This window comes from Plectropomus leopardus, chromosome 10 (genome assembly GCF_008729295.1).
Source record: "Plectropomus leopardus isolate mb chromosome 10, YSFRI_Pleo_2.0, whole genome shotgun sequence".
Lineage (NCBI taxonomy): Eukaryota > Metazoa > Chordata > Actinopteri > Perciformes > Serranidae > Plectropomus > Plectropomus leopardus.
In genome coordinates, this window is record NC_056472.1 from 9820622 (window position 1) to 9842768 (window position 22147).

A 22147-nucleotide genomic window follows, 5' to 3' on the forward strand; every position below is an offset into this window, starting at 1 on the left:
TTACAATAAAAATACATTTTCATATTTTTCCTTCATTTGTTGAAACTGGATATGTTATATTCATGACATACGATGTTATGACTTTGCGTTATTGAGAAGTTGCCCTATGAAATACGAATATTGGCCATGATTATTGATGACATGACCAGAAAGTACACACATGAATTCAGTTTTATTTTTCAGACTATTCCTCTCCAAAAAAAAAACCAAAACATAAAAACATAAAAACACAGTTTAAAAAGTGAAATATATTAAATTCTATAAATTATATGAACAACATAACATGCTTATTATGAGAGCAGTGTACAAAATACAGGAAAAATGCCATATTGACAGTAAATTTAAAGTACATGCAGCCACTTTTTTGAGTATGGCTTCAACTAAATATAACATGCAGTTAGATAATAGATAATACAAGATAATACAAAACAAAGAGTTGAATATCATACAACAAAAATTCATGACAATATGGTCAAAAAAGTACTTTTAGCCATAGTAGCATTTCCCTTGCCATGCCTTATGCCTTAAAACTTTAACTGGGTGAATATGAATCCATTATTTGTAAAGTCTTGTTTAAAATATGAAAAGTTTCAAATATTGGTGGAATATTTGTTGAGCATTTGTAACAGACAATGCACTGAAAAACAATGTAACATTGACATCTTTTACAACATAAGTCTCCAAGTTAATTATTCTGTCTCTGTCTCGCCCATCAAAGTGCTACAGGCCTAAATCCTTATTCAGTTTAAGTACATGTACAATACATTAGTTCATTGCTGATGACAGGACAGGCTTCCAGTGTGTTTTTAGTGTTTAAATCACAAATAAATAATACACAAAAATGTCCATTATACATCAGAATTATTTGTTAATTTTGAAGTCATAACTCAGATGGATTAATGTCCATTAAATCATTAAATGTCCTGGTACAACAGCCCAGCATGCAGATGTCAACATACCCTTTTGCTAATTCGAAGGCTCCAGGCACACATATGGCACTATGGGTTTAGGCTGAAAGTGAATAATCCACTTCACGTTTGCGTATGTGATTTTATTGTCTTCCAAAGAGCAATAAACATTAAAGAGGCATACAATAAAAGCATGCTGAACTTTACAACTATGGGAAAACCCCACTTCTTGTTCTTAGGCTTTCCTCCTTCTGCTCTGAGTAAGAGTTGTAGTTCCCTGTTTCTCCTCCAGCATGCCTCACAAAGCCTACAGAGCCCAAAGAACCCACCCTCAGCATCTCCAGCTCCTCTTTTTCGTCCTCATCATCCCCTTCTATCTCCTCTTCATCCTCCAGGCTCGAGCTGTGTGAATCACTCTGAGGCTTAGCACTGTTTATATCCACTCCAGCTCTCTCTGCATCAGTCAGTGGCGTTGCATGCTCCTTGGCTTTGCGGCTTCTCTTCCACTTCATACGCCTGTTCTGGAACCAGATTTTAACCTGGTGAAAAACAACAGGAAGGATTGGGAAATAGAGAATATATTTACACACTGATATTCCCTAATATATGTGCTGCTATAGTAATACAGTACAATACATCCTGCAGGCTCTGACTCGCTCACCTGAGTCTCAGTTAGCATGAGAGAAGTGGCCACCTCAAAGCGTTTAGGCCTGGACAGGTACTTATTCAGCTTGAACTGGTTTTCTAATTCCAGCAGCTGCTGGCTGGTGAAAGCTGTCCTGGGCCTGCGACACTTCCCCAGCAAACCTGCCTGTGCCGGGGCTGAGAAGGAAGAACAGAGAGAGGCAGAGGCAAACAGCAGAAAGAGCTGTTATTATGTGCATTATAAACATTTTGTCATTTTCATCTATTTCAAAAAGAGCGCAATACCCCTATTACTCAAAGACGTCTACTGAAGCCTATTAGAGGATGAAAGACAGAAAGAAAGAAAACATTTCTTAACTGACATTTTTGTAATATATCTTTGAACAAATCCTGCCAACATCTTCCAGTTTGGATCCTTTAGGCCTACCTGCCTGTCTGTTTTATATCTTTTCTCTGTCCATTAACATTTATTGCCATGTTGATGTGAGGTCGTGGTGAGAGGATATTGCTTCAGAGGGGTAATAAACCATCACAGGACACCATTACGTTAATGAAAACACTGTAAATGTTATCAATTGATTAAGTAGGTGTATTCCAGGTGTTACCTTTACCGTAAATGGTGTGCATTTGTTTTATGAGATACATTGTTGTGAAGAGACAACATTTCAATATCATGTTCATTTTCAAAACCAATACCAACACGCAGGTGTCAGGAGGCTCTAAAAACATTAATAAATTGGCAGTTGACCCACCCATAACAAAAACATACAGCACTGGTGTACATTGAAAAGCATTTTTAATTGAAGGGGAAAACAAATAAACAATCAATTTTAATTTAATTAGATCTAAGACTGAATATGGTTCCGATATCCTAAATAAATAAAAAGTAAAAAAGTAAATAAATCAGCTTATGAAATCATTTAATACATAATATGAAATAATCAATAATACTTAGAAGCATGGCTTCAACATAAGTGCAAATTTAAAAAAATATTTAGAGTTAAATAAGTAGAGTAATGTTTTGTATAATAATATATGTTTAGAATTCATTTTACATTTTATGGTAATGTTTTAACTAATAATAAGCATTATTATTGTTTATTATTATTGTTTATTTTTTAAGCTTGTTTTTACTGTTTGTTTGTTTTTTTTAATCTTTTTTGTTTTTGGTTGTTTTTTTTAACTTCTTTAGAATAATCTATGACCTTTGAAACATCCATGTGATTTTAAATTGATTGTTTCACCTCTCATTCGCAAATTCAGAGGTAGATGAACATCATGCATTTTGGTTCTGTCAGCATCTCCAGTTATAGGACGTGGGAATGATTAAGTTTATAACTCACCTCCATATTCTCCGAGTCTGGGTATCATCATCCCGGCTCGGATCCAGGGCTCCAGCGGGAGAGTCGCGGCCCCCTTCAGCTGCTCTGTGTACGGTTGGACTAACTGCGTGAAACCGGGATATATGAAGGCGGGGTGCTGGCCTCCGAGGGCCGCCAGAGGGTACATGGAGCACGGATGCATTCCGAGGAGACCCCCTTGGTGGAGAGTAGTGAATCCTGACTGGGACAAGCCCAGGAGCTGGGCTTTGGAGGACAGGACCCCCGGCTGGACTGGAGAGGAGTTAGTTGTGTTTGGATGGGGCGAAGGTGTCTCTGAGCCGCGGTTTGACACCGGGCTATCGCCGGGGCTTTTGCTGTAATACAACCCCGGGGACGCACCGTCGCTGTCCACTCTCTGCTCCACGTTGTGAGCCAGTAGCGCATCAATACGAAAGTTTTTAGATTTCTCCAAAGTGGTAGTCATTCTGTCCCACGATGAACTTTGAGTTACGTTTCTCCAATTTCTCAACACACTATCAAAAAGTTATCAGAAACTGCTATTTCGTCACTCCTCTTCGCGGAGAAATGCCTTCTTTCTGATCCACTCCACGATGGTCCCGTGCGTAAAAAGCACTTCACTCACTCCAACACTGAGCTGAAAAATTACTCGCACCCAATAGCTCTATAAAGTCTGCTCCATTGTGATTGGTCAGAGTCAGAGGTGGTGGAGGAAGGCCCATTGAATAAAAGCAGCTCCACAGTGAAGAAATACTCTATTACAAGTAAAAGTATTGCATTCAAATGCATGAATGCATAAAAGCACACAGTTCTTCACTTTAATGGTGAAGCTGTTTAATGTGAGTCTTATGCCTACCATATACACAACTAGAAGTTATCTATAATAAAGTTTAAATATAATATATACTGTAAAATAAATCTCGTTGTTTTAACTTTAAAAAGTTAGTGCCCGAGCTGCCCTAAAATTTTTAAACTGACTGAATTTGAGAAGACAAGTTGGATCACTGCAAAATTATCTAAACTTGTCCTCATATGTTCAGTCAAAAAAAAAAGAATTGAAACAAATAGTTTCTTGTTACAATGTGAGTGTAAAGCAAAGATACTCTGCTTTGCTTGGGGGCCACTTTTGTAAAATGACCAGAAGCCAGTCGCAGCAGCCCCACATGTTAAGGGTTGTCGGATTTTTGGATGTTTCTAGGACCTGAGTAAAAGAACTTCATTTCTATCACTCCCTGCAGCACAGGGGCCGGGTATATTCTTTGTCCTGAAGGGTTAATCAAAAGCGTTGGTGTATTCCTGTATCAGCTGTCTGTGTTGGATTTTATGACTCTTTACATGTCAATTGTCTGCAGTTTTGTGGAGGTCAAGCTGTCTGGCCCAGGTGTGATTGAGGTATAACTTTATCACACACTGTCTGACACACACGCATTGTATAACGCACGCACAAGCATATGAGACACGCACAACTTGACAACTATATTAGGTTAATGACTGTAATCTCATTTTAGAGCAATGACGAAATTCATTATTTTACAACTAAGTCTTCATTACATTTTATTGGCTGCTAAGGCTGACAGAAACCCAACAGTTCTTATCGGTGGTTGCTGCTATGATTATCGTTCATCACCACACCGTGGAGCAGATAAGGGGGCAGTAAAGTGACAGAGAGCAAACAAATTTTCTCCACAGCCAAACACAAAGTACGGACAGGTGACACAAAATCCTGGAGCAGTTGTCTGTTGTTTATTTCATCACGTACACTTTATAATATGCAAAAAATGGGTCAGTTATGTGCATAAATAGTTCCTCACATATTGGTTGCAATAGTATATTGCAATACTTTGTATATAATTGTCTCCAGCTTTGCAGAATTCCTGCCAACCTAAGCTGATACTTACTATCCTGGAAAGATATCTCAATGCAAGGCCTTAGGTGGACCTATTCAGTTTCATTTACAGTGTCCAAACTGCATCTATCTGCTCCAGTTTAACCAGTGGTGATTTCCTGCTAGCTCACACAGGACTGATAAGAGACAGTCAGAGGCCTGGGAAAACAAACTTCTCTCAGTTCAAAGACAAACACACCAACACCTGCTAAACTACCCATCATATAAACTTAGATGGATGGATGTGTCCGCAGGCATGTGTCTATATGTGCATGTGTAAAACAAAATATCTGAATATTATTACATGACAGCTGCCAAACATTAATCGGTTAACTCCAACATCAGTTCTCTTGTGCTACGTTCAGACAACTGTCACAACCCTTTGACCCTCTGAAACCTGAGCTTTTTTTTTAATGAAAACATGGGTAAAAAAGACAAAGACTAACTTGACAAAAAAATCGCAAGAAATGTGACAAGAAAATGACTTTAAAATTAGTTGTAGAAAGAAAGGAGGATTATTTGAACTTTTTTTTTTTTAAATAAGGAAACATTTCCAGAAAACTACATTTGCTTTGATGTAACATATTTAAAGTCATTTCTAAGGAAACATAGGTTAATAATTCACAAGTTCTGTCATCAGTCATTACAAGGAATTACATAGGTATATTCCCACAGACCACAGTATGGACAAAGCAAAACTATAAAAAAGAAGAAATATCTGTGGAAAGGAGTCAAACTAAACACTTTGCAAATATATATTTCCCTTTTTCAATCTGATAATGTTATAAGGCTGCTGTTGACATAACCAATTATTTGGATCTGTGATAAAAATGATTTACATTAATACAATATATGGAATCAATTCATTGAATACAAAACAAATAGCAACAAGAACATATGCTTTGATCTTTAATTATGTGGTAATAGTCGCACATGAAGGACATTTTAAAAAATCAATTTATTTTTTGTAAGAGGAAGTATTTACATTGCATGTTGAAGGTTATCAAAACAACACAGCATTATTAATGAGAAAATAAATGCTCTATTTGTTTGCAATTATGTCTTCCTTTTCTTTTTTTCCACTGCCCTTGATAGTCAGCCCGGTCACTGTAATGTGTGAAGTACCAGGATAGAGCAGAGGTTGTAAAAGCCAGCTGTAAAACACTTAATTCTCTGTGATCTGTTATACAATAGATAAGGAGAGATATATCTCAACATTTAATAAAGTTTGCACAGCATATCCTGATATCCCGGGACAAATATCACATCATCTCAGATAAGTTTCAGAAGATAAAAACGACGCAACATTTGAAATTTCACACCACTGAGAGATATTATGTTTGGTAATATACTGGAAATGTGATTTATGGTCATTAGATTGCCTTGTTAATAACCCTTAACAAAAGAGCTGTTGTATTCATTTAACCCATGCACGTAGCGTTTATCTATAACAAATAGATAGCAGTCATAACTTGATACTTTGTACAGTTATATACTCTGGACTGAGGATGGAACGATCAGGTGAATGAGGTCGACCTGTCTTTGTCTTGTCCGATTAAAATGGAAACTGTGTTTATCAATAGCATACCTTCATCTACAGCAGCATTTATCTAACCAGAGGTCAGGAGTCAGAGACTTTGAACTGTCCATACTATTTATGGTCACATAGAAATCAATGTAATACACTGATTCAGAATATCAAATTAATTAAATACATTTAAATGTGTAAGTTAAAGTTGGCTTAAATGCTTAAACGGCAGTTTCTGTCACTATGAGCTAGCTTTGTTATCTTTTGCAGAAGTTTAGCTACTCTTGTTATTTGGATTAGCCTAATAAACTAAATCACAAAAATGTCAGTGCATCAAAATGGATATTTCAGATTTATTACAGATAACAGCGAGGGGAAAAACACGTAGGCCTAAATGTAACTTTAACTAAGGCAAGCTGTGGCCAATGCATCATTTAGCTCACACATGATAGTTCTCTGTTTGTGTTGTGAATCATACAAAATTACCTTAACTTGTCTTCTCGAATTCAGTCAACTTAAGATTTTAAGTCAGCCTACACACTAGCTTTTTTAAAGTTAGAATAATTTGTTTTTTACAGTGTAGGTGCAGCCAAAGCTTGTAGATGACCAAAGCAGATTGCACTTACTTTAACCAATTTACCTGTCCAGTCCTGGACAAAAGTATAGGTAAAATTAAAAATGCAATTTAATTTTCTCGAGTTTAGTCTTTTAGTTTTGGTTGGTCTGTCCTGCACTCAAAATTATTAAACATTTTGAAGTATTACTGAATGAAGACAGCTATAAATAATAGCAACTTATTCTTATCTGTCCTTAAATAAATAAAAGTAACACTGATGGCTTTGCTGTGGTCAATCACACATTAAAATAACCTTAAGTGTCTCTCAGACTATTAGGCCTTACTATTTTATCTCAGGCTACACTAGCTCTCTGTCTTCCAGTGTAATCTTTTTATGTGTATGTGTAAAGATGTACTTGAAGCACAACTCTACAGTCAGGAAAATCTCTCTCACACAGATACACACACACAGACAAAAGCAATGCAAACTACTGAGTCAAGATATACAGAAGCAAGTCTGGGAGACACAGAGGAAAAACTACTAACCATAGCTCCACTCTACCCACAGCTGTAAAAGAACCATTCATGTTGCTTCTATTCATACACAAATGTTAGAGAGGTTAACCCAGTGGGCGATTCTGTCAGGGCTCTATAGTTAAGAGGCAAAATGGTGTGCTATTCTTGCACGGTGATACACAGGAATATGTGAGAGGTTGAATCAAAACTAAATTGATTTCAATGATTTGACAGTTACTTGATTTTATGAATTCATTTTCACTATATGCAAAAAACAAAGTCGCCTTCATATTTCATATTAACTCTCACCTCATATTCTGTTCTTCACAAATAAACTTCAGCGATGTGTTTCAGTGATGTTTCTCAAGAAAGAACTGACTGTTTATGTCAAAATGTAAAGTAAAATATAACTATGTATCCCAGGAGATATTGAGGCTTGAAGAAAATCCCCATTCCCAGATAGAGTATGAAAAAGCCTGTTGTTCTCCTGCTGTCTGAGTCCTATTGTGTTTCTACTCCAATATCTGCTTTTGGTTGCTATTGTTCTATCTATTGTCATGCCCAAGTTTTGCTCTGATTGGCCTAATGGACCGCAGGGGAATAGAACATTTCCTGGTTGAGCAGTGGTGGGTGTTCAGGGTTGCAAGGTTCAACGTCGTTCAAAATGAGTTGATTAATGACAGCCGTCACAACTGAGACCGGGCCATAATGAGGAGGACAAGAGGGAGGAGCGGAGGAGGAGAAGAGGCGGGACAGGAGGGGAGGCAAGAGGAGGAGAGCTGAGATTGGATGATTATTACTTAGCATGGTAAACAGTGAGATGACAGTACAATGAGATGAGGCTTCAGGGAAGAAGTGGAGGGGGGAGAGAGGAGCTAATTAGTCCTAAACGGAGGTCTGTGAATGAGAGGAGGAGACAGACACACGTAGAGCTGGTTAACACACAAAGACAGGGGCAGTGATGGGGCGGCAGAGCGGTGGCTGCAGAGAGTAGTTAAACATCTGTTGCTCTGTGGGACACCCAGACTGCTCTGCAGGGTCAGATTCCCAAAATACTCATTACCCAAATATGTTCTTCCTTTAACACAAATACATGATGGCCATAGACTACTTTATAATATAAACCAGTGGAAACTGTTTTTTTCTGAGAGTTGAGAAGACTTTTTCTGCTGATGTAGTTTCTTACCCAGCTGAAAAAGATAACCCACAAATTTCAGAGATTTATGGTGAATTATTGCACTTTAAACACTTGCTGGAGCTTCAGTCGCACGGACATTTTTTCACCAAACTGCAGATAGAATGCTCAGTCTTTGGAGATATATAATTTTCTTGAAGTTCAATATTAGGTAGAAAAAGTTCATAAGGCAACTTGAGTCTTTCAATATTTTTTGTGCCATTGTCATTAAAAGATATTCTTCTTCAGAGCACATAATATACCAAACTCACAAACCTCTGTGTGTGTGTGTGTGTGTGTGTGTGTGTGTGCGCACACGCATGTGTGTGTGTGCATGTGCATGCATTTGTGCATGCGGCCTGCATGTGTACGATCTTGGCTAGAAAGAATACAGTTTCTTTTAGGCTTCAGGCAATGTCATTGTCAAAATATTGTTAAACTAAATTTTTATAGGAGCTCTATGTGACATTCAGAACATTGATATAGGAGCCAACAACTATTTCCTATGTCAAAACATAGTAATTGGCATCATGAGCAGAAAATGAAGTCTTACTGCCTCTGTGTTTGTTGTGATCTGAGCTTCTCTGTTCTTTGATGTGCTGGAAGGTTGTGTTTGTGTATTCCACTGGCTAGCAAATAGTTTCCACTTTGCACCATGCTGATGCTTCAGTTATCACTGATAGTGCTACACCTACCATAGGTGGTAGTCTAACACTTCAATTTTGCACCCCACGTTAACACTGTTAGCTCTGTCAGCACAGTAGTTGCAGTTCATAGCAATGTTCATGCTGTTAGCACCATTACTTGTCCACCTCTGGATCAGCCACCTACATGTTCAGAGCTGTGTGCAGGTAATCCCAGCCCAGACCCCGTTCACAGATATGCTCTGAATATCGTATAGTTTAAGCAGATATCTGCATATTAAAAAGACTTGCATAAATCTGGATAGCACTCCGCAAAACATACTCCGCTGTTGATAGATATAGTATGGATGTTGGTGAGATAAATCCATTAAAGATGCAATAAATCAAATGAAATTTGACCTGATGTTGGGGCCAGAGGACAAGGAGGTCACTTATTTATTATGAGCAATCCTGAAGGGAACATGAATGTACAAATGCACCAAATGTCATAGCAATTGTCGAGACACATTTGACATGTCAAAGGTTCACAAAAATGAACCTCATAGTGGGGCTAGAAGTCAGTGGGTTACCCCCCATTGCTTCCATTCTCTACATCTTTTCTATGACTTTGTAATACTCCTGCTTGTTTATTCTAGTCCTCATCATTCTTTCCATAATCCTGTCAGAGAGGAGACACTTCAATTAGCCTTGTGGTCCATGGACACTCCCACCAATCCATGTTTGTGAGGTTTAATCAGATTTGTTTGTGCGCATGTGCTTGCATGTATGTGTGCCTAAGGGTTAGGGTTAGGTGATGAAGGGGAAACACATAATTCTTTATCACCACCTCACCTGACACCATATCATCTCTCCTTTCCTGTTTTTTATTTATCCTCTTCTCCTCCCATTGCCCATGCACCTGAAGAATTCAGATAAAAAAAATAACCTATAGTGTTCAAGAGAGGACGATTAAATAAAAAAGGCTGGAGGGAGAAGGCTGTAACTCTGAAAGTGAGTGTTACAGGTTTGTAGAAGTTACTGAATTGTAGTCTGAAGGGATGATGTTGCTACACCCTGTTTGTAAGAGAGTACTGACATGACCTGCATGTTGATTTATTGCTTTAAAGCAATTTGGATAAAAGAGGTACTAAGCAACACTGGTGCTGCATGTCCTCTACAGTGACATCTATTTTCATAGATTCTGAAGATATTTGGTGTACCTCGTGCTTTTGTTTTGCTCAGCCATGATGGTGCCAGTCGGGTACCCAGATGGGACCACTGAAAAAAAAAGCCATACATAGGCTAGTTGAAAACTATGTCAACATGGAGAGTTAAACATTACATACTGATATGCCTTGGTTTCCTATTCTATAGTTAATATATGATCAGTAATCAGTATCATGTGGGGCAAACAACATAAGCACAGAGTTTTCCAGTCACCTAAGTTTGGGCCAAATCTATGCTATTATTTCTATTTTGCAAGTGTTGGTGGGTCTTTTTGTGATCGGCTTTAGATGGTGTTGGCGTGTGAATGCGAGTCACTAATCGAAATGAGGAAATTAACTCACCCATCACTAAACTCTCCTCCTGACTTCTGTTAGCTAGCCAGGTTGAGCCTTTCAAATGTAAACGTCAGTAAACACAGAGGAAAAGATGGATAAAATGTTTAATAAAGAGGAAGACCTCCATCATGTCACATTAGTTTCCACTGGGAACCTTTACAGTGAAAAAGGACTGTAATGGTGAAAATGTGAGGTGCTGTCCTGTTCCTGCTGTGGATCACTGCTATATGTTGTTAAGAGGCAGCTGCAAAGTGGCTTTGCCCTTGTTTGGGAGGAGCAACCATGCCGCCATGTTGTTGGGGTTCATTTTTGCATTAGGAACACATTTATCATAAACACCCAATGTGACATACATGTAACATTTCAGATCTCTGATCCTATGTGTGGTATTTCAAAAGAAAAGTTTCAGAAATGTGTTCCATGTGGCCTATTTGTTCTATATTACATCCCCCATAATCTTCCTTAAAGTCGAAATGGGTCTGGGCTCTTATGGGTTAAAATACAGGAAATACACACAGAGATAGTTTTTGAAATTTACTTTGTGCCAAATGTGTTTTTGTGCTTGTGTTCAGCATGTGTGCAGGATGTTGTATACAGGAGGAGGTTTTGTTTCGAGAGGCTATCCAGGGGTTAAGAGGGGGGATTAGCTTTGGTTTAATTGGTCGTTTTGAAAGAGGCGGGACCGACAGGCTTAGAGGCAGGGCTGTCACTGCATGATGTATGTTGTCTCACACTGACGATGAGATTTCATTTCCCTAATTGATCCCCCCTCTCCCTGACTTTACACCTTCTCTCCTTCTCGTCATACCCTCCATTTCTGCTTGTTTACCCCTGCCTTTGCTTCTCTTTCATGCCCCCACCCCAGATGTTGCTTGTCTAATGAGAGTCAGGACTATTTCATTAGTTATAGTGATACGCAATGAGAAAACAGTTGTTGAACTGATTAGCGTCATTACAGGCCATATGAACTGCTTAATTAAGAATCATTGTTTTCACTGTTTCACTGTGACCAGCCTCTGCACTAACCAACATATCTGTTTTACGCCTGACCAGGCCAAAACATAGCTAGCAATTACCTCAGGTGAGTGATGGTCCACGCACTGAAGAGCTGCCATTTAAAGTCCAGTTTGGGTTAATATACCTGTTTCACCCTTGTGTTGTTGTGTTACTAACAGCATTTTATGGACTAACATAAAAAAGAAGATAGAATAACCCTTGGGCTATTGGAGAAAGGATAAACTTGAGAGAGTAAAACGTGAGAACAAGTTTGAGCACCACCTTTTTTATGGTTGTACCTGCCACAATTCTGTAAAGTTTGGGGAGGCAGGCAGTTGAAAGTAAAGAGGAAGTTGATGAAAAGAGACAATATAGACATCATTGTGGCTTACATGTGATAACAGTGTCCTGAATTCACAGGTCTGGGATTGTGAGCAGATTTGCACACTTGCACACATGCTTGCTCAGATGCCTGTGCTCCTGCCTAATGCCTGTAAATGAGCACCTAATGATGTGTGTGCAGCTATTTGCTTATCCGTATCAGTTCCACAGCTGCTTGTGTTCACACGTACTTGCAGACATAAACACTGACTCACTTTGACCCAATCACTTTAGTTGGTGCAATGACAATTGAGCATAAAGATAGCGATGATTTGTTATTTTATTTGTCCAAACTTAGCATTGCAAGTTTCCCATGAGCAGAAAAAGAACTGTTTACTTATCTGTAAACAGATAGGAAAACAGTCTACACGAGACAAAGGGACAGAGCAATATGAGCAAGCGCTTTAGTACAACCAGATCTTTCATCTGCTGGTTTGGATGGGTATCTCCTCTTATGAAGGAGCAGAACATACATGCATGTGCAGGGGGCTTTCATCGCTGCTTGTTCTTGGATGTCGGCTTGGTGTGTCACAGCCGTAACCCCCAATCCCCTAACCCTAACACTAACGCTATCCCTAACCCTAATCCATGAAAAATTGCCAATTTAAACTTCTAAACTAATATTTTCACTCCTATATATGTTCCAACAAGAATATTATCTGAAATTGGAGAGGAATCAACACCTGCTACAAGATTATAAGTACAGACTCACAGCACATCTTTTAACTTTGAGTCCTTTTAGACAGTTAAAGAGAGACACAGATGTGGAGATAAATTTAAGTGAAGACTTTGGTATTAAAAGATTTCTGTGTAGGTAGATGTGACCACAAATACTTTGGGTTTTTTTTTTCAGTTTAGGGTACAAAAACTCAACACAGCACAACTAAAACTTGTAGCCTTTTCTTAAAATGCATCGGGAAAAACACACTATGTCCAGGCAACAATTCTTTTACATATTTAATGACTGATTCAGTTGTTTTCTGTTTTATTATTTTAGAAGTGAGCTGCAGTTAATCAGTCATAGTAATGTCAGTCTTTGTCAAAAATCGCCATGATACACAGTATGCGTGTAGGCCTCAGGCCTTTGATTGGCACACACATTTTTGACCATAAAAATACTTTAGCACATGTAGGAGATTATTTCAGTGGTCATTTCTTGCTTAACCCATGTTCAGCTCTCCACAGATGGCGCAGCAGAAGTCCTTTTTTCCCCTCAATCCCTATCTACCCTCCTCCCTCCATTCTTGCCTATTGACGTGATAATGGCTACAAATTGATGAAGCCATTGAGTGTGCTGGTGACACAAGGGTGAGATGGGACACAAACTCTCCACCACCCAGTAACACTCATTAATCAGACCTCTTCCAGCCCCTGTCCCTCCCTCCAGACTGCCTGACACACTGCCAGGGCCAGAAAAGTAATACTCTGTGTGTCTGTCCTGGTCTTTGGTTGTCCCTCCCTGTCTGCCTTTATGTCAACCCCATGTCTGTATTCTGTTTCTTTGGGGCTGTGTCTGTCTTTTTTTCCAACATCAGTCACTATGGTGCAGATTCTGATTAGTTTTACTGTTGTATGCCAATCAGCCATATGGAGAAATGACCAGAAAAATGTTTTTTTTGTTTGTTTGTTTTTTACTTTAAGCTTCCATAGGTAACTTTTTTTTAGCAAATATGACAAAAAAAGTTTTTTTGTTTTGTTTTTTAAATTATTGTCACTATATCCTGTCAGTAGTACACAAGGCAGATAATCTCTGAAAATAAATTATTAAAATCATGCTCCTCTGCCCCCTCATGGTGCTCCTAATGGCATTTGCGAAAAATTACAAAAACAACCACTCAAAACCGAGGAGTCTCTAACACAGCTGTAGTCAAACTTTCAAACTGAGCAGTGCCAATCAAATATGAATCAAGATTATGTTTCTGCATTTTTTAATTTTTCACTTTAAATTTCCTTTAATAGGGTACTGTTTAGTTTTAAAATAATGTGAAAGTTTGTTCTTCAGTGGGTGGTTCCTCATTTCAGCTCAACTGTTTCTATTATCATAAACATTCTCATTTTACAGCTGAACAGTCCACTAAAATATGCTTCTGAAATCATTTAAAGCAGGAAATTGGCAATACAGTCACAGAATCTTGATTCATATTTAATAAGCTCTGCCTAGTTTGATAGTCCACAGTTCAAGAGCAGTGACTGACATAATTGACAGCTGTTCTCTCTGAAATTACCTGTAATTGGCCAAAGTCGCCCTTCATGGGCTAGATTTTCTAAAGCCTGTAAACAGAGCCAAGCAAGGTGCAGAAGCCTTATGCTCTCTTATTCCACTTTAATTATAATACGCTTAAAGTTTATGCTGGAATTTTTGCCAGATGACCCAAAGCTTAATTGCCTACCCAACCTTTAACTTTAACCTTTACCTTTAACCTCAAGGAAGAAAACACGGTTAGAAGAACCCCAAACATGACCTCTAAAACTGGACGTTTACCATATTAATCCCACATGGAGGGTACACTGAATGAATTTTTACTCCAAATGACAGATAGTCTTTTTCCGGTCTTGATGGGTGGTTTCATTTAAATCACAGCATAGATTTATGTCAAAGTAAATCAGCAGCCTGGTGGCCAAAGTGTTGACATCTATATCCTAAACTCCCTCACTCAATAATGAAATCAGCCTTGACGCTGTGACGGCTCAATACGGTCAATACGGCTAACTAACCTTCAGCACAAATAGGATGTGTTCATAACAAATCTGCGTTGCAAAAACCCCAATTTTCACAGTGTGAGTCAGAGAGAAGGTAATTGATCTTTTCTCAGTATCTGGAAACAAATTACATTGTTGCTATTGTGGGGCTGGTGTTTGCAGTCATTGCCAACCAAAGTGCCAAAAAAAACAATCGAACACTTACTGCAAATTGAATCAGAGTACATTTTGTGAGAGAAGAGTCAGAGAAATGCTTTTGAAGTCCCAAGAGAAGTATTTCCAAGAGGCAGACAATATGCTTTTATATTACAACAGTAAAGTCACAATATGGCAGTAACTCATGGTCCTATATTTTATGTAGGAAGGAAGTTACTCGTGAAGATTTCATCTCCAGTAAAACGCTACATTAAATTAATGGCAGAAAGAAAGGTAGGTTGGGAAAAGGAGAAAGGAGGGAGGGCTGGATGTTGAATTTAGAGATTCATTAGTTCACACTGAACTTTGAACGTATTGACTTGAGACGGCAGTAAATTTAGGACTTGGAAAAACCAATGGTAATCAGCCAGGGGCAAAAAAAAAGCAGCTCGTTTGGTTTAATGTTATTTGGTATATTTGGGTCTCCTTGGTGACCCAAGTGGAAACTGTGGTCATGATTAACATAGCCTAGTTGTGCATTTACTCTGTTGCATTATGGGAAGGCAATAATGTCCAACCAACAAATGACCCTCTAAGCAGTCACTTTTGAAAGAGAAGCAGGTCAAACATGCAAACTTAATGGCTGGTTATGTAAAATATTAATGCATTAAAGCCCGATGACAAACTTACTGATGAATAAAATACATTGTTTATCCATGGACTCTGATTCACATCAGCATCTAACACATCTAAATGAAAATGACAAAACAAGAACCTATCACTTTTATTCCCTTCTTCACCATCTGTCAAATGACATCTGGGTCTGAAATATCCTCCTTTCAGACCAACTCTGATGGGAAGTTTAGTTGGCTCCACAAGCTAAACTTGACTGGCATCTAGACTCTGTGCCACAGTATGTAACTGCACATTACATTAAATCCCAGTGGCAGTGCCAGTCATGTCAGACCAGTTTGAATTTAGCAGCAAAGAGTGTTGAAACTTTACAATCACAAGACCTGACTTTTAGCATTTTACAAAGGAAACATCACAAGATATAAGAGACTGTTTAAAATTAATTAAGATACAGTAGGTAGCTTTTATTTTTTTTAAAGACATAAAAAAAAGTCATAAAAAGTCATATTTGCCTAAACTGTCACTATATCCTGACAGCAGTACATTTGACAGATAATCTCTGGCATTTGCAAGAATCCATCGTGCCTGAACAATAACAACCAAACAGAGTCAGGAGAAGTCTCTAAGGCAGTGTCACTGCTTGTACACACGCTGCACGGCCACAAAAACTGTAAACGGCAAAGACGAGTAAACAGAAGATGAGCAACAAAGGAAAGCTTGCTGTCTTTTTCATTGATGGTGGTTGTTTCTCAGCCATTGTGCTTGTAAAGCTGCTTCTGAAGTCGCGTGCTGAAGACATAAGCTCCACTGAGACAGAGACTATTCGTCCTGGCTCTGTTTGGATGTTAATGGTGCATTCTTGCAAATGCCAGTCGGAGGAGCCAGAGGAGCGTGATTTCTTTCAGAGATCATCTGTTTCGTGTACTACTGTCAGAATATAGTGACAGTTTCAACACATATGACAAAAAAGTTGTTTGTTGGTTTTTAAAAAAATAAAAGTTACCTACTCTAGCTTTAAGTGAGAAATTAAATATTTCTTCTAAATATTGATTAAATATGGATATGGATTCTTTGACTTTCAGTAAAAAGTATATTTTTATAGAACAAGCTGTGTGCAAAATCACACAGATGAAAATTCATTTTAGAAAAAAATATTTTAGTAACCTGTGTGTGCTTGAACTAAGGTGACTTTAGGAAATTGTTAAACTGGCATCAAAAGTATCAGATAGCAGCCCAACAAGCCACACCTGAACAAGACCTATGGGACAAAGTTGCAGTAAAACAGCAGGTTATCAGCGACAACACTCTTTCAGGCCACCGTTTATCTCGACTGCTACCATCAGGAGAGCACTATCACAGCATCAAGGCACACACCACTTTTCAAAGGCAGCTTTTAACCCCCGGCAATTACTTTTCAACCGTCAGGAATGAGTAGCCACATCTTTTTTGCCATGCATTCGTGACTGCTTTCATTTATTTGAGTCATGCCTCGACACTGTTTGTTTGTTTGACACACAGAGAGAGACAGAGAGAGAGAGACCACCAAAGCAGATGGGAATGATTTTACTGACTGTCATGCAGGTTTGCAGACAAGATTATCCTCAACAGGAAGCAGCATCTTCTAAAAGTGATTTCCATTCCTGCAGTTCACTTACATGTTTTTCTTTCTTGCTTTTATTGCCAGCAGCACTACAGTCCACTGCAGCTGATAGGACTTTGAACAGGATGTGTAATCCCCTCAGGAGAATTCCCAAACTTATCCTGTTGTCACTCTTGTTTGCAGTCTTTCCATCTTCTTGGCAACTATTAAATATATTAAATAAGAAGCGCTGCGAGGCAACTCATGCATTCATTTAAAAGAAAAGAAAAAAATGTTTAGACAGCATTATAATAGCAAAATGATAATGTAAAATTTCAAAACAATACTATACCAACTTATTGTTTTACAGATGCTTAGCCCTTTGAAACTTGGATCAACATCACGTTTCTTGTGCTGCTTTCAGATGCCTTTCACAAATGTACACCTTGTACACCTTTGAGCTGATGACTGACTGAGCAAATTGGTGCAATTCCTCAATAACATGGGAAATAAGCAGTGAGCAACTTGATAAAAATTTTTTCCACAAATTTCAAGAAATTTAAGTAGTTTTAAAGAAAAAAAATGCATGGGGAAAATGTCAAGGGGACACAAGAAAATAAGCATGCCAGGGGAAAAAGCTGATTTATAATTATAATTGTGATTATAAAAATGATATAATAAAATTATATTAAAGAATCCTTATAATTTTAAGCAATATTTCCAAGTCTTGTTTGCCTTTTTTCCCACTTTTTTTTTGATTATCATTTCTGCTTTTGTTTATCAATGCCTTCTTCCCATATTTTTTGAGAGAAGCCAAAGAGTTGACTTACTTAGAGTTGCCTAAATTGCTGCTTACCAATTTACTACCACTAAGGAGGTTCAGAGGGAGAAGTTTACTATCATGGGCATCGTTGAATGCATCAGCCCTCAAACTTTACTTTTCCACACAACGGTTTATTTACCAAAAAAAACAAGCATTTGCAACATAAAGCGGGGTAGCAAACACACATGGGTTGTCACTCTGACAGAAACAAACTTGAGTCAGATTTAACAAATGTCCATCTTAACAAGGTTAAATAATGTTCTCTCTTAAACTAACCATGCACAAGAAAAACTAAAGATGAAGAAAGAACCTGCAACTCCATTTGATAATCAGGAAAATGTGAGTGAAAGGATTTTCAGGGTTTAAATGGGGAGTGAACAGGTGAGCTCAGTCAGGTTAATGAGGGGTGAACAAAGAGTAAAAGGAACCAATCAGTGCAGAGGAAAGGAAGTGACGTAAAGAAAGCAAGGCACTGAAGAAAAGAAGTGTCAAAATAAAAGAAAATAGGTATTTGTTTATTACAGTTTATTTTTACACTATTAAAATAGTGACCTATGTTAAAGGGGGTAGAATACTATCTTTACTATACAACACATTTTCTAAATGTATTATTAAAGCAAATTTACTTGATTGTGTAATTTAGATTTAAGTCAGTATTATGTTAATATACATATTTAGCTATTTTTGACATGGTGCAACCTGACCAGCAGATTATTAGTAAACATATAAACATTATAGCAGTTACCACTCTTGCCTGTGGAAAGATTCTGTTGCACCTGATCAACCGAACACCTTTCTTTGGATGAGTGACCTTATGCTCCACTTAAGTTTTAAAAAGATAAAATACACACTTATGAGGATCCAAGAACCACTTTTGCTATACCTTGAACCCTGTTATATCTTATCTCAACAAATTAAAATTACTCATGATTTGAGTTGTGATTAATGTTAAACTTATCCTTGCACATTCATTGATTAAGGTTTTATATATCAGCATAAAGCAGTCAGTTTCCCTGCTGTATATACTCCTGCAGCGCCCTCTGTCTTTTGTAATGTAATGCCATCTAAAATCCATTAGATGTCACCAAAGACTACCCAATCTCAAGGCCAAAGCAACGTGATTGTACCTCCATCTGCACCCACTCTTTGGATGGTACTCTATGTTCATCTTTCAGTAGAATATGTTCATATCATTATGATCTTTAATGAATGAAATTAAAGTATACAGATGTATGTTCCAAATTATTAAAACACACAACTCCTCATTTTGCTGTGTGTAACAGCAGCATTTGAATGCTACAGGTTTAGCAGGATATCAGATTGTGCTTTGTACAATTCCAACTCCCACTGAGGGTTGCGTATCCACTGGGAGGCTGGGACTCCTCCTTCCTTTCCCAGCCTGCAGAGTGGTGGGAACCGGGTACCGGGCAGCCCAAAATGGTATGCTATTTTTACCACTCTGTGCTCAATCTGAGGGCTGCTCCCTGGAGACCTGTTGCCGGCAGCTCTCCCCAAGCCGCGGAATTTAACCCTAGGACAGCTCTCCCCAGATGTGATGGAAAACATCTGGCCAGCTGCTTGACTACAAGGCCTGGGCGTCCAGCTTCAGTGCTGGTAACCCCCATAAGACTTTTTAGTCCCCATGTTGATACTGCTTGTAAACAGCAACCAAGGCCCCTCAAGGGAATGTTGGATTTAATAATCTAATGACAGATTTTTGACTGCTGCCTGCACACCGAGTTACATGAAATGCTCACTAACACTGCGCATCCTTTATTAAGTATTCATTTAGGGTCATTTGCTCCCTGATAAAAAAGCATTACTGGAATAAACAAATAGAAAGAAAAAGACAATGGTAAAAAAGTGCCACAGAATCCCGGGATAACAGTTATTTATTACAGATTTTTATTTAATTTAAAAAAGATTACTTGTAAATGTTACACTGAGTTCTATTGAAACATTTTCATGTTGTGTCTCAGCACAGGTTAACATTAGGCACACAAGAATGCAGACATCATTTTGCAGCTCTAGCCATTGTTCAAATACAAAACAGACAAGGGGGAGAGGAAGATGTCACTTTAGCAAAGCTGCACCAAACTGTGCAGTGCCACGGAAGAGAATACGTCAAAATTCAGCTCGATCGTTCCTGCGCGAGGGACAACAACAACTCAAAGTCCCTGTGTCGTGTGTGTGACATCAAAAAATACAAAAACGTACAAACCCAGGAACCCTGGATTGCAGAACATGACTAGACCAAGTCTGGCTGTGTTATTCCCTCACAGTCACCAGACAAACATCTGGTTGGCTTCAAAGTCACCAGTACAAAACCCACTACCAGTACATCCACGTAAAGATTATAGTCGTCCACATACCTGAAAATATAGCACTCTTATCACTTCTTTGACAAATTTGGCTTACGTGTAAATATGTGTGTACCAAATTTGTACATTAGTGTACCAGAAGGTGTTTGATTTCTTGAGAAACATCAAGAATCTATAGTCACGTGCGCTTAATATTTGGTCTTTCCCCTTGAAAAATACACATTAGGTCAGAGTGGGTCAAGCACTACGATTACTCAAGCTGCAGTGGCAAGAACAGCTATTTCACAAACACAGCAATTAAAAGTAAGATAGTAAAGAAACCCTTTGTCCATGCCAGGGCCACAGCCTACAGAGCCTATATGTATAGCTTACGGTACAGTGAGGGCGACTGCTGCTATGGGTTCTCACTACTGTTTCGTTGGATAGCATTTTATTTATTGCACACAAAAGAAAAAAAGGATTTCGCTTTGAGCCAGAGAAGGCTTGAATCTGGTAAAGACTTTATGAAAGGTGTGGGTACCTTTGCGTCTCGTAGTTGGGTACTTTACCTTCCACTGGGATGTCTGTGCTGCCTTTGTCAGTATCTTTAATCGCGTCCCTCATAAACGTCTTCTTTGATTTAACATGACATTCTATTAGATAAGGATATAAATTCAGCTCACAATGACTCTTTGTAGATGCAATAAAGCTTGGAAATATTCTTAATTATACAGAGGAAATGGAAGCTGATCACATGCACAGTGCTGTCAAAACTTATAAGAAATTCCCCTATGGAAAAAAACCCTATTCAAACATTTTTGGCAAGGATGTTGTCAAGAACAGGGTCCATCACCTACTTGGTTTTTCTATGTTTGTATTTGCACACCGACATGTGACAAGTCATGGGACCTGTTCAATGGCACATACAAGGAGGATACAAAAAGTGGTTTTACAATTATCTAGCAAATTACATTTGACTTTTCAACTGCCCACTGTTCTTTGTTTCAGAGAAAATAGATAATATAGAAAATACAACAACATACAATCAAATTCAGCTCATCCCCTTTTGGTTACACCGAGGTGAAAACAAGTGCAGTACTTAAAAGTTCTTCAGAGAAACTAAATCCGACAGGCCGAGCCCAAAAGTTTCTAGTTCATCTCAAATTCTAAGCTGTCTGCTTAAAGCCAAGAAGTGCTTAAAAATGGATGAGTCAAGGCCAGTTGAGGCTGGAGCTTGTCACAAAGTTCTTATGACATTTTCTCTGAGGACTAATTCAACATACACGCAGAACAATCATTATCACCACTGGTATACTGAAGTCTCTCTTGTCCCACCGAGATTTCTTTTCATCTATCTCTAACTCTTTACCCCCAGTTTTACAAAACACCAGTGAAACATTTTACCAAACTTCTGTGGCATGCAACCCAGATAAGGGCTTTCTTTGCCAAAAAAGTGGCACATGATTACAGCTATAGTGATGCCAGAGTAAATCTGATAAGAGGAGACTGAAGGAGAAACAACAACACAACAAGCCAAATAATCATCATTTTTGGGCTCAGGGTGGGCACTGGGGTGAGACAAGAGGTTCGGAGTGGGAGGTGGTTTCAGTATGTCATCGGCGCCTTCCCAGTCTGGTGAGGGAGCTGCACTATGCTGTTGAGGGCACCGACACTTCCAGCAGGCGGTTGTTCTTGCGCTTGCACGATACACTGTTGCCGTTCTTGGGGGCTCCCTGGACGAACTTCACGCATACTTTGTCATGCTTGAACTGCACCAGAAACCTGCGACACAGAAACATTAGCCATGTCGTTAAACATCATCCAGGTCGGGGGGAAATCAAAGTGGATCTAAATCTGCACGCT

The 22147-nt window shown here is 38.6% G+C and overlaps 2 protein-coding genes across 9 annotated transcripts in view; both read right to left on the reverse strand.

Annotated features, from left to right (window-relative positions):
- Nucleotides 1-927: 927 nt before the first annotated feature.
- Nucleotides 928-3359, reverse strand: LOC121948618 (motor neuron and pancreas homeobox protein 1-like). Its single transcript, XM_042494010.1, has 3 exons — nucleotides 2897-3359; nucleotides 1570-1730; nucleotides 928-1447 (listed from the first exon to the last, which is right to left on the reverse strand). The coding sequence occupies exons 1-3, from the start codon at nucleotides 3357-3359 to the stop codon at nucleotides 1118-1120; spliced, it is 954 nt and encodes a 317-aa protein (XP_042349944.1). The 3' UTR covers nucleotides 928-1117.
- Nucleotides 3360-19866: 16507 nt separating this feature from the next.
- The window catches only part of myo1b (myosin IB), an 84384-nt gene continuing 82103 nt past the window's right edge, over nucleotides 19867-22147 (reverse strand). For all 8 annotated transcript variants that reach the window (XM_042495223.1, XM_042495221.1, XM_042495220.1 and 5 more), the window contains one exon: nucleotides 19867-22066. In XM_042495223.1, the coding sequence (XP_042351157.1) occupies nucleotides 21934-22066 (133 nt within the window). In that variant the 3' untranslated portion in view covers nucleotides 19867-21933. The remainder of the gene's footprint in view (nucleotides 22067-22147) is intronic.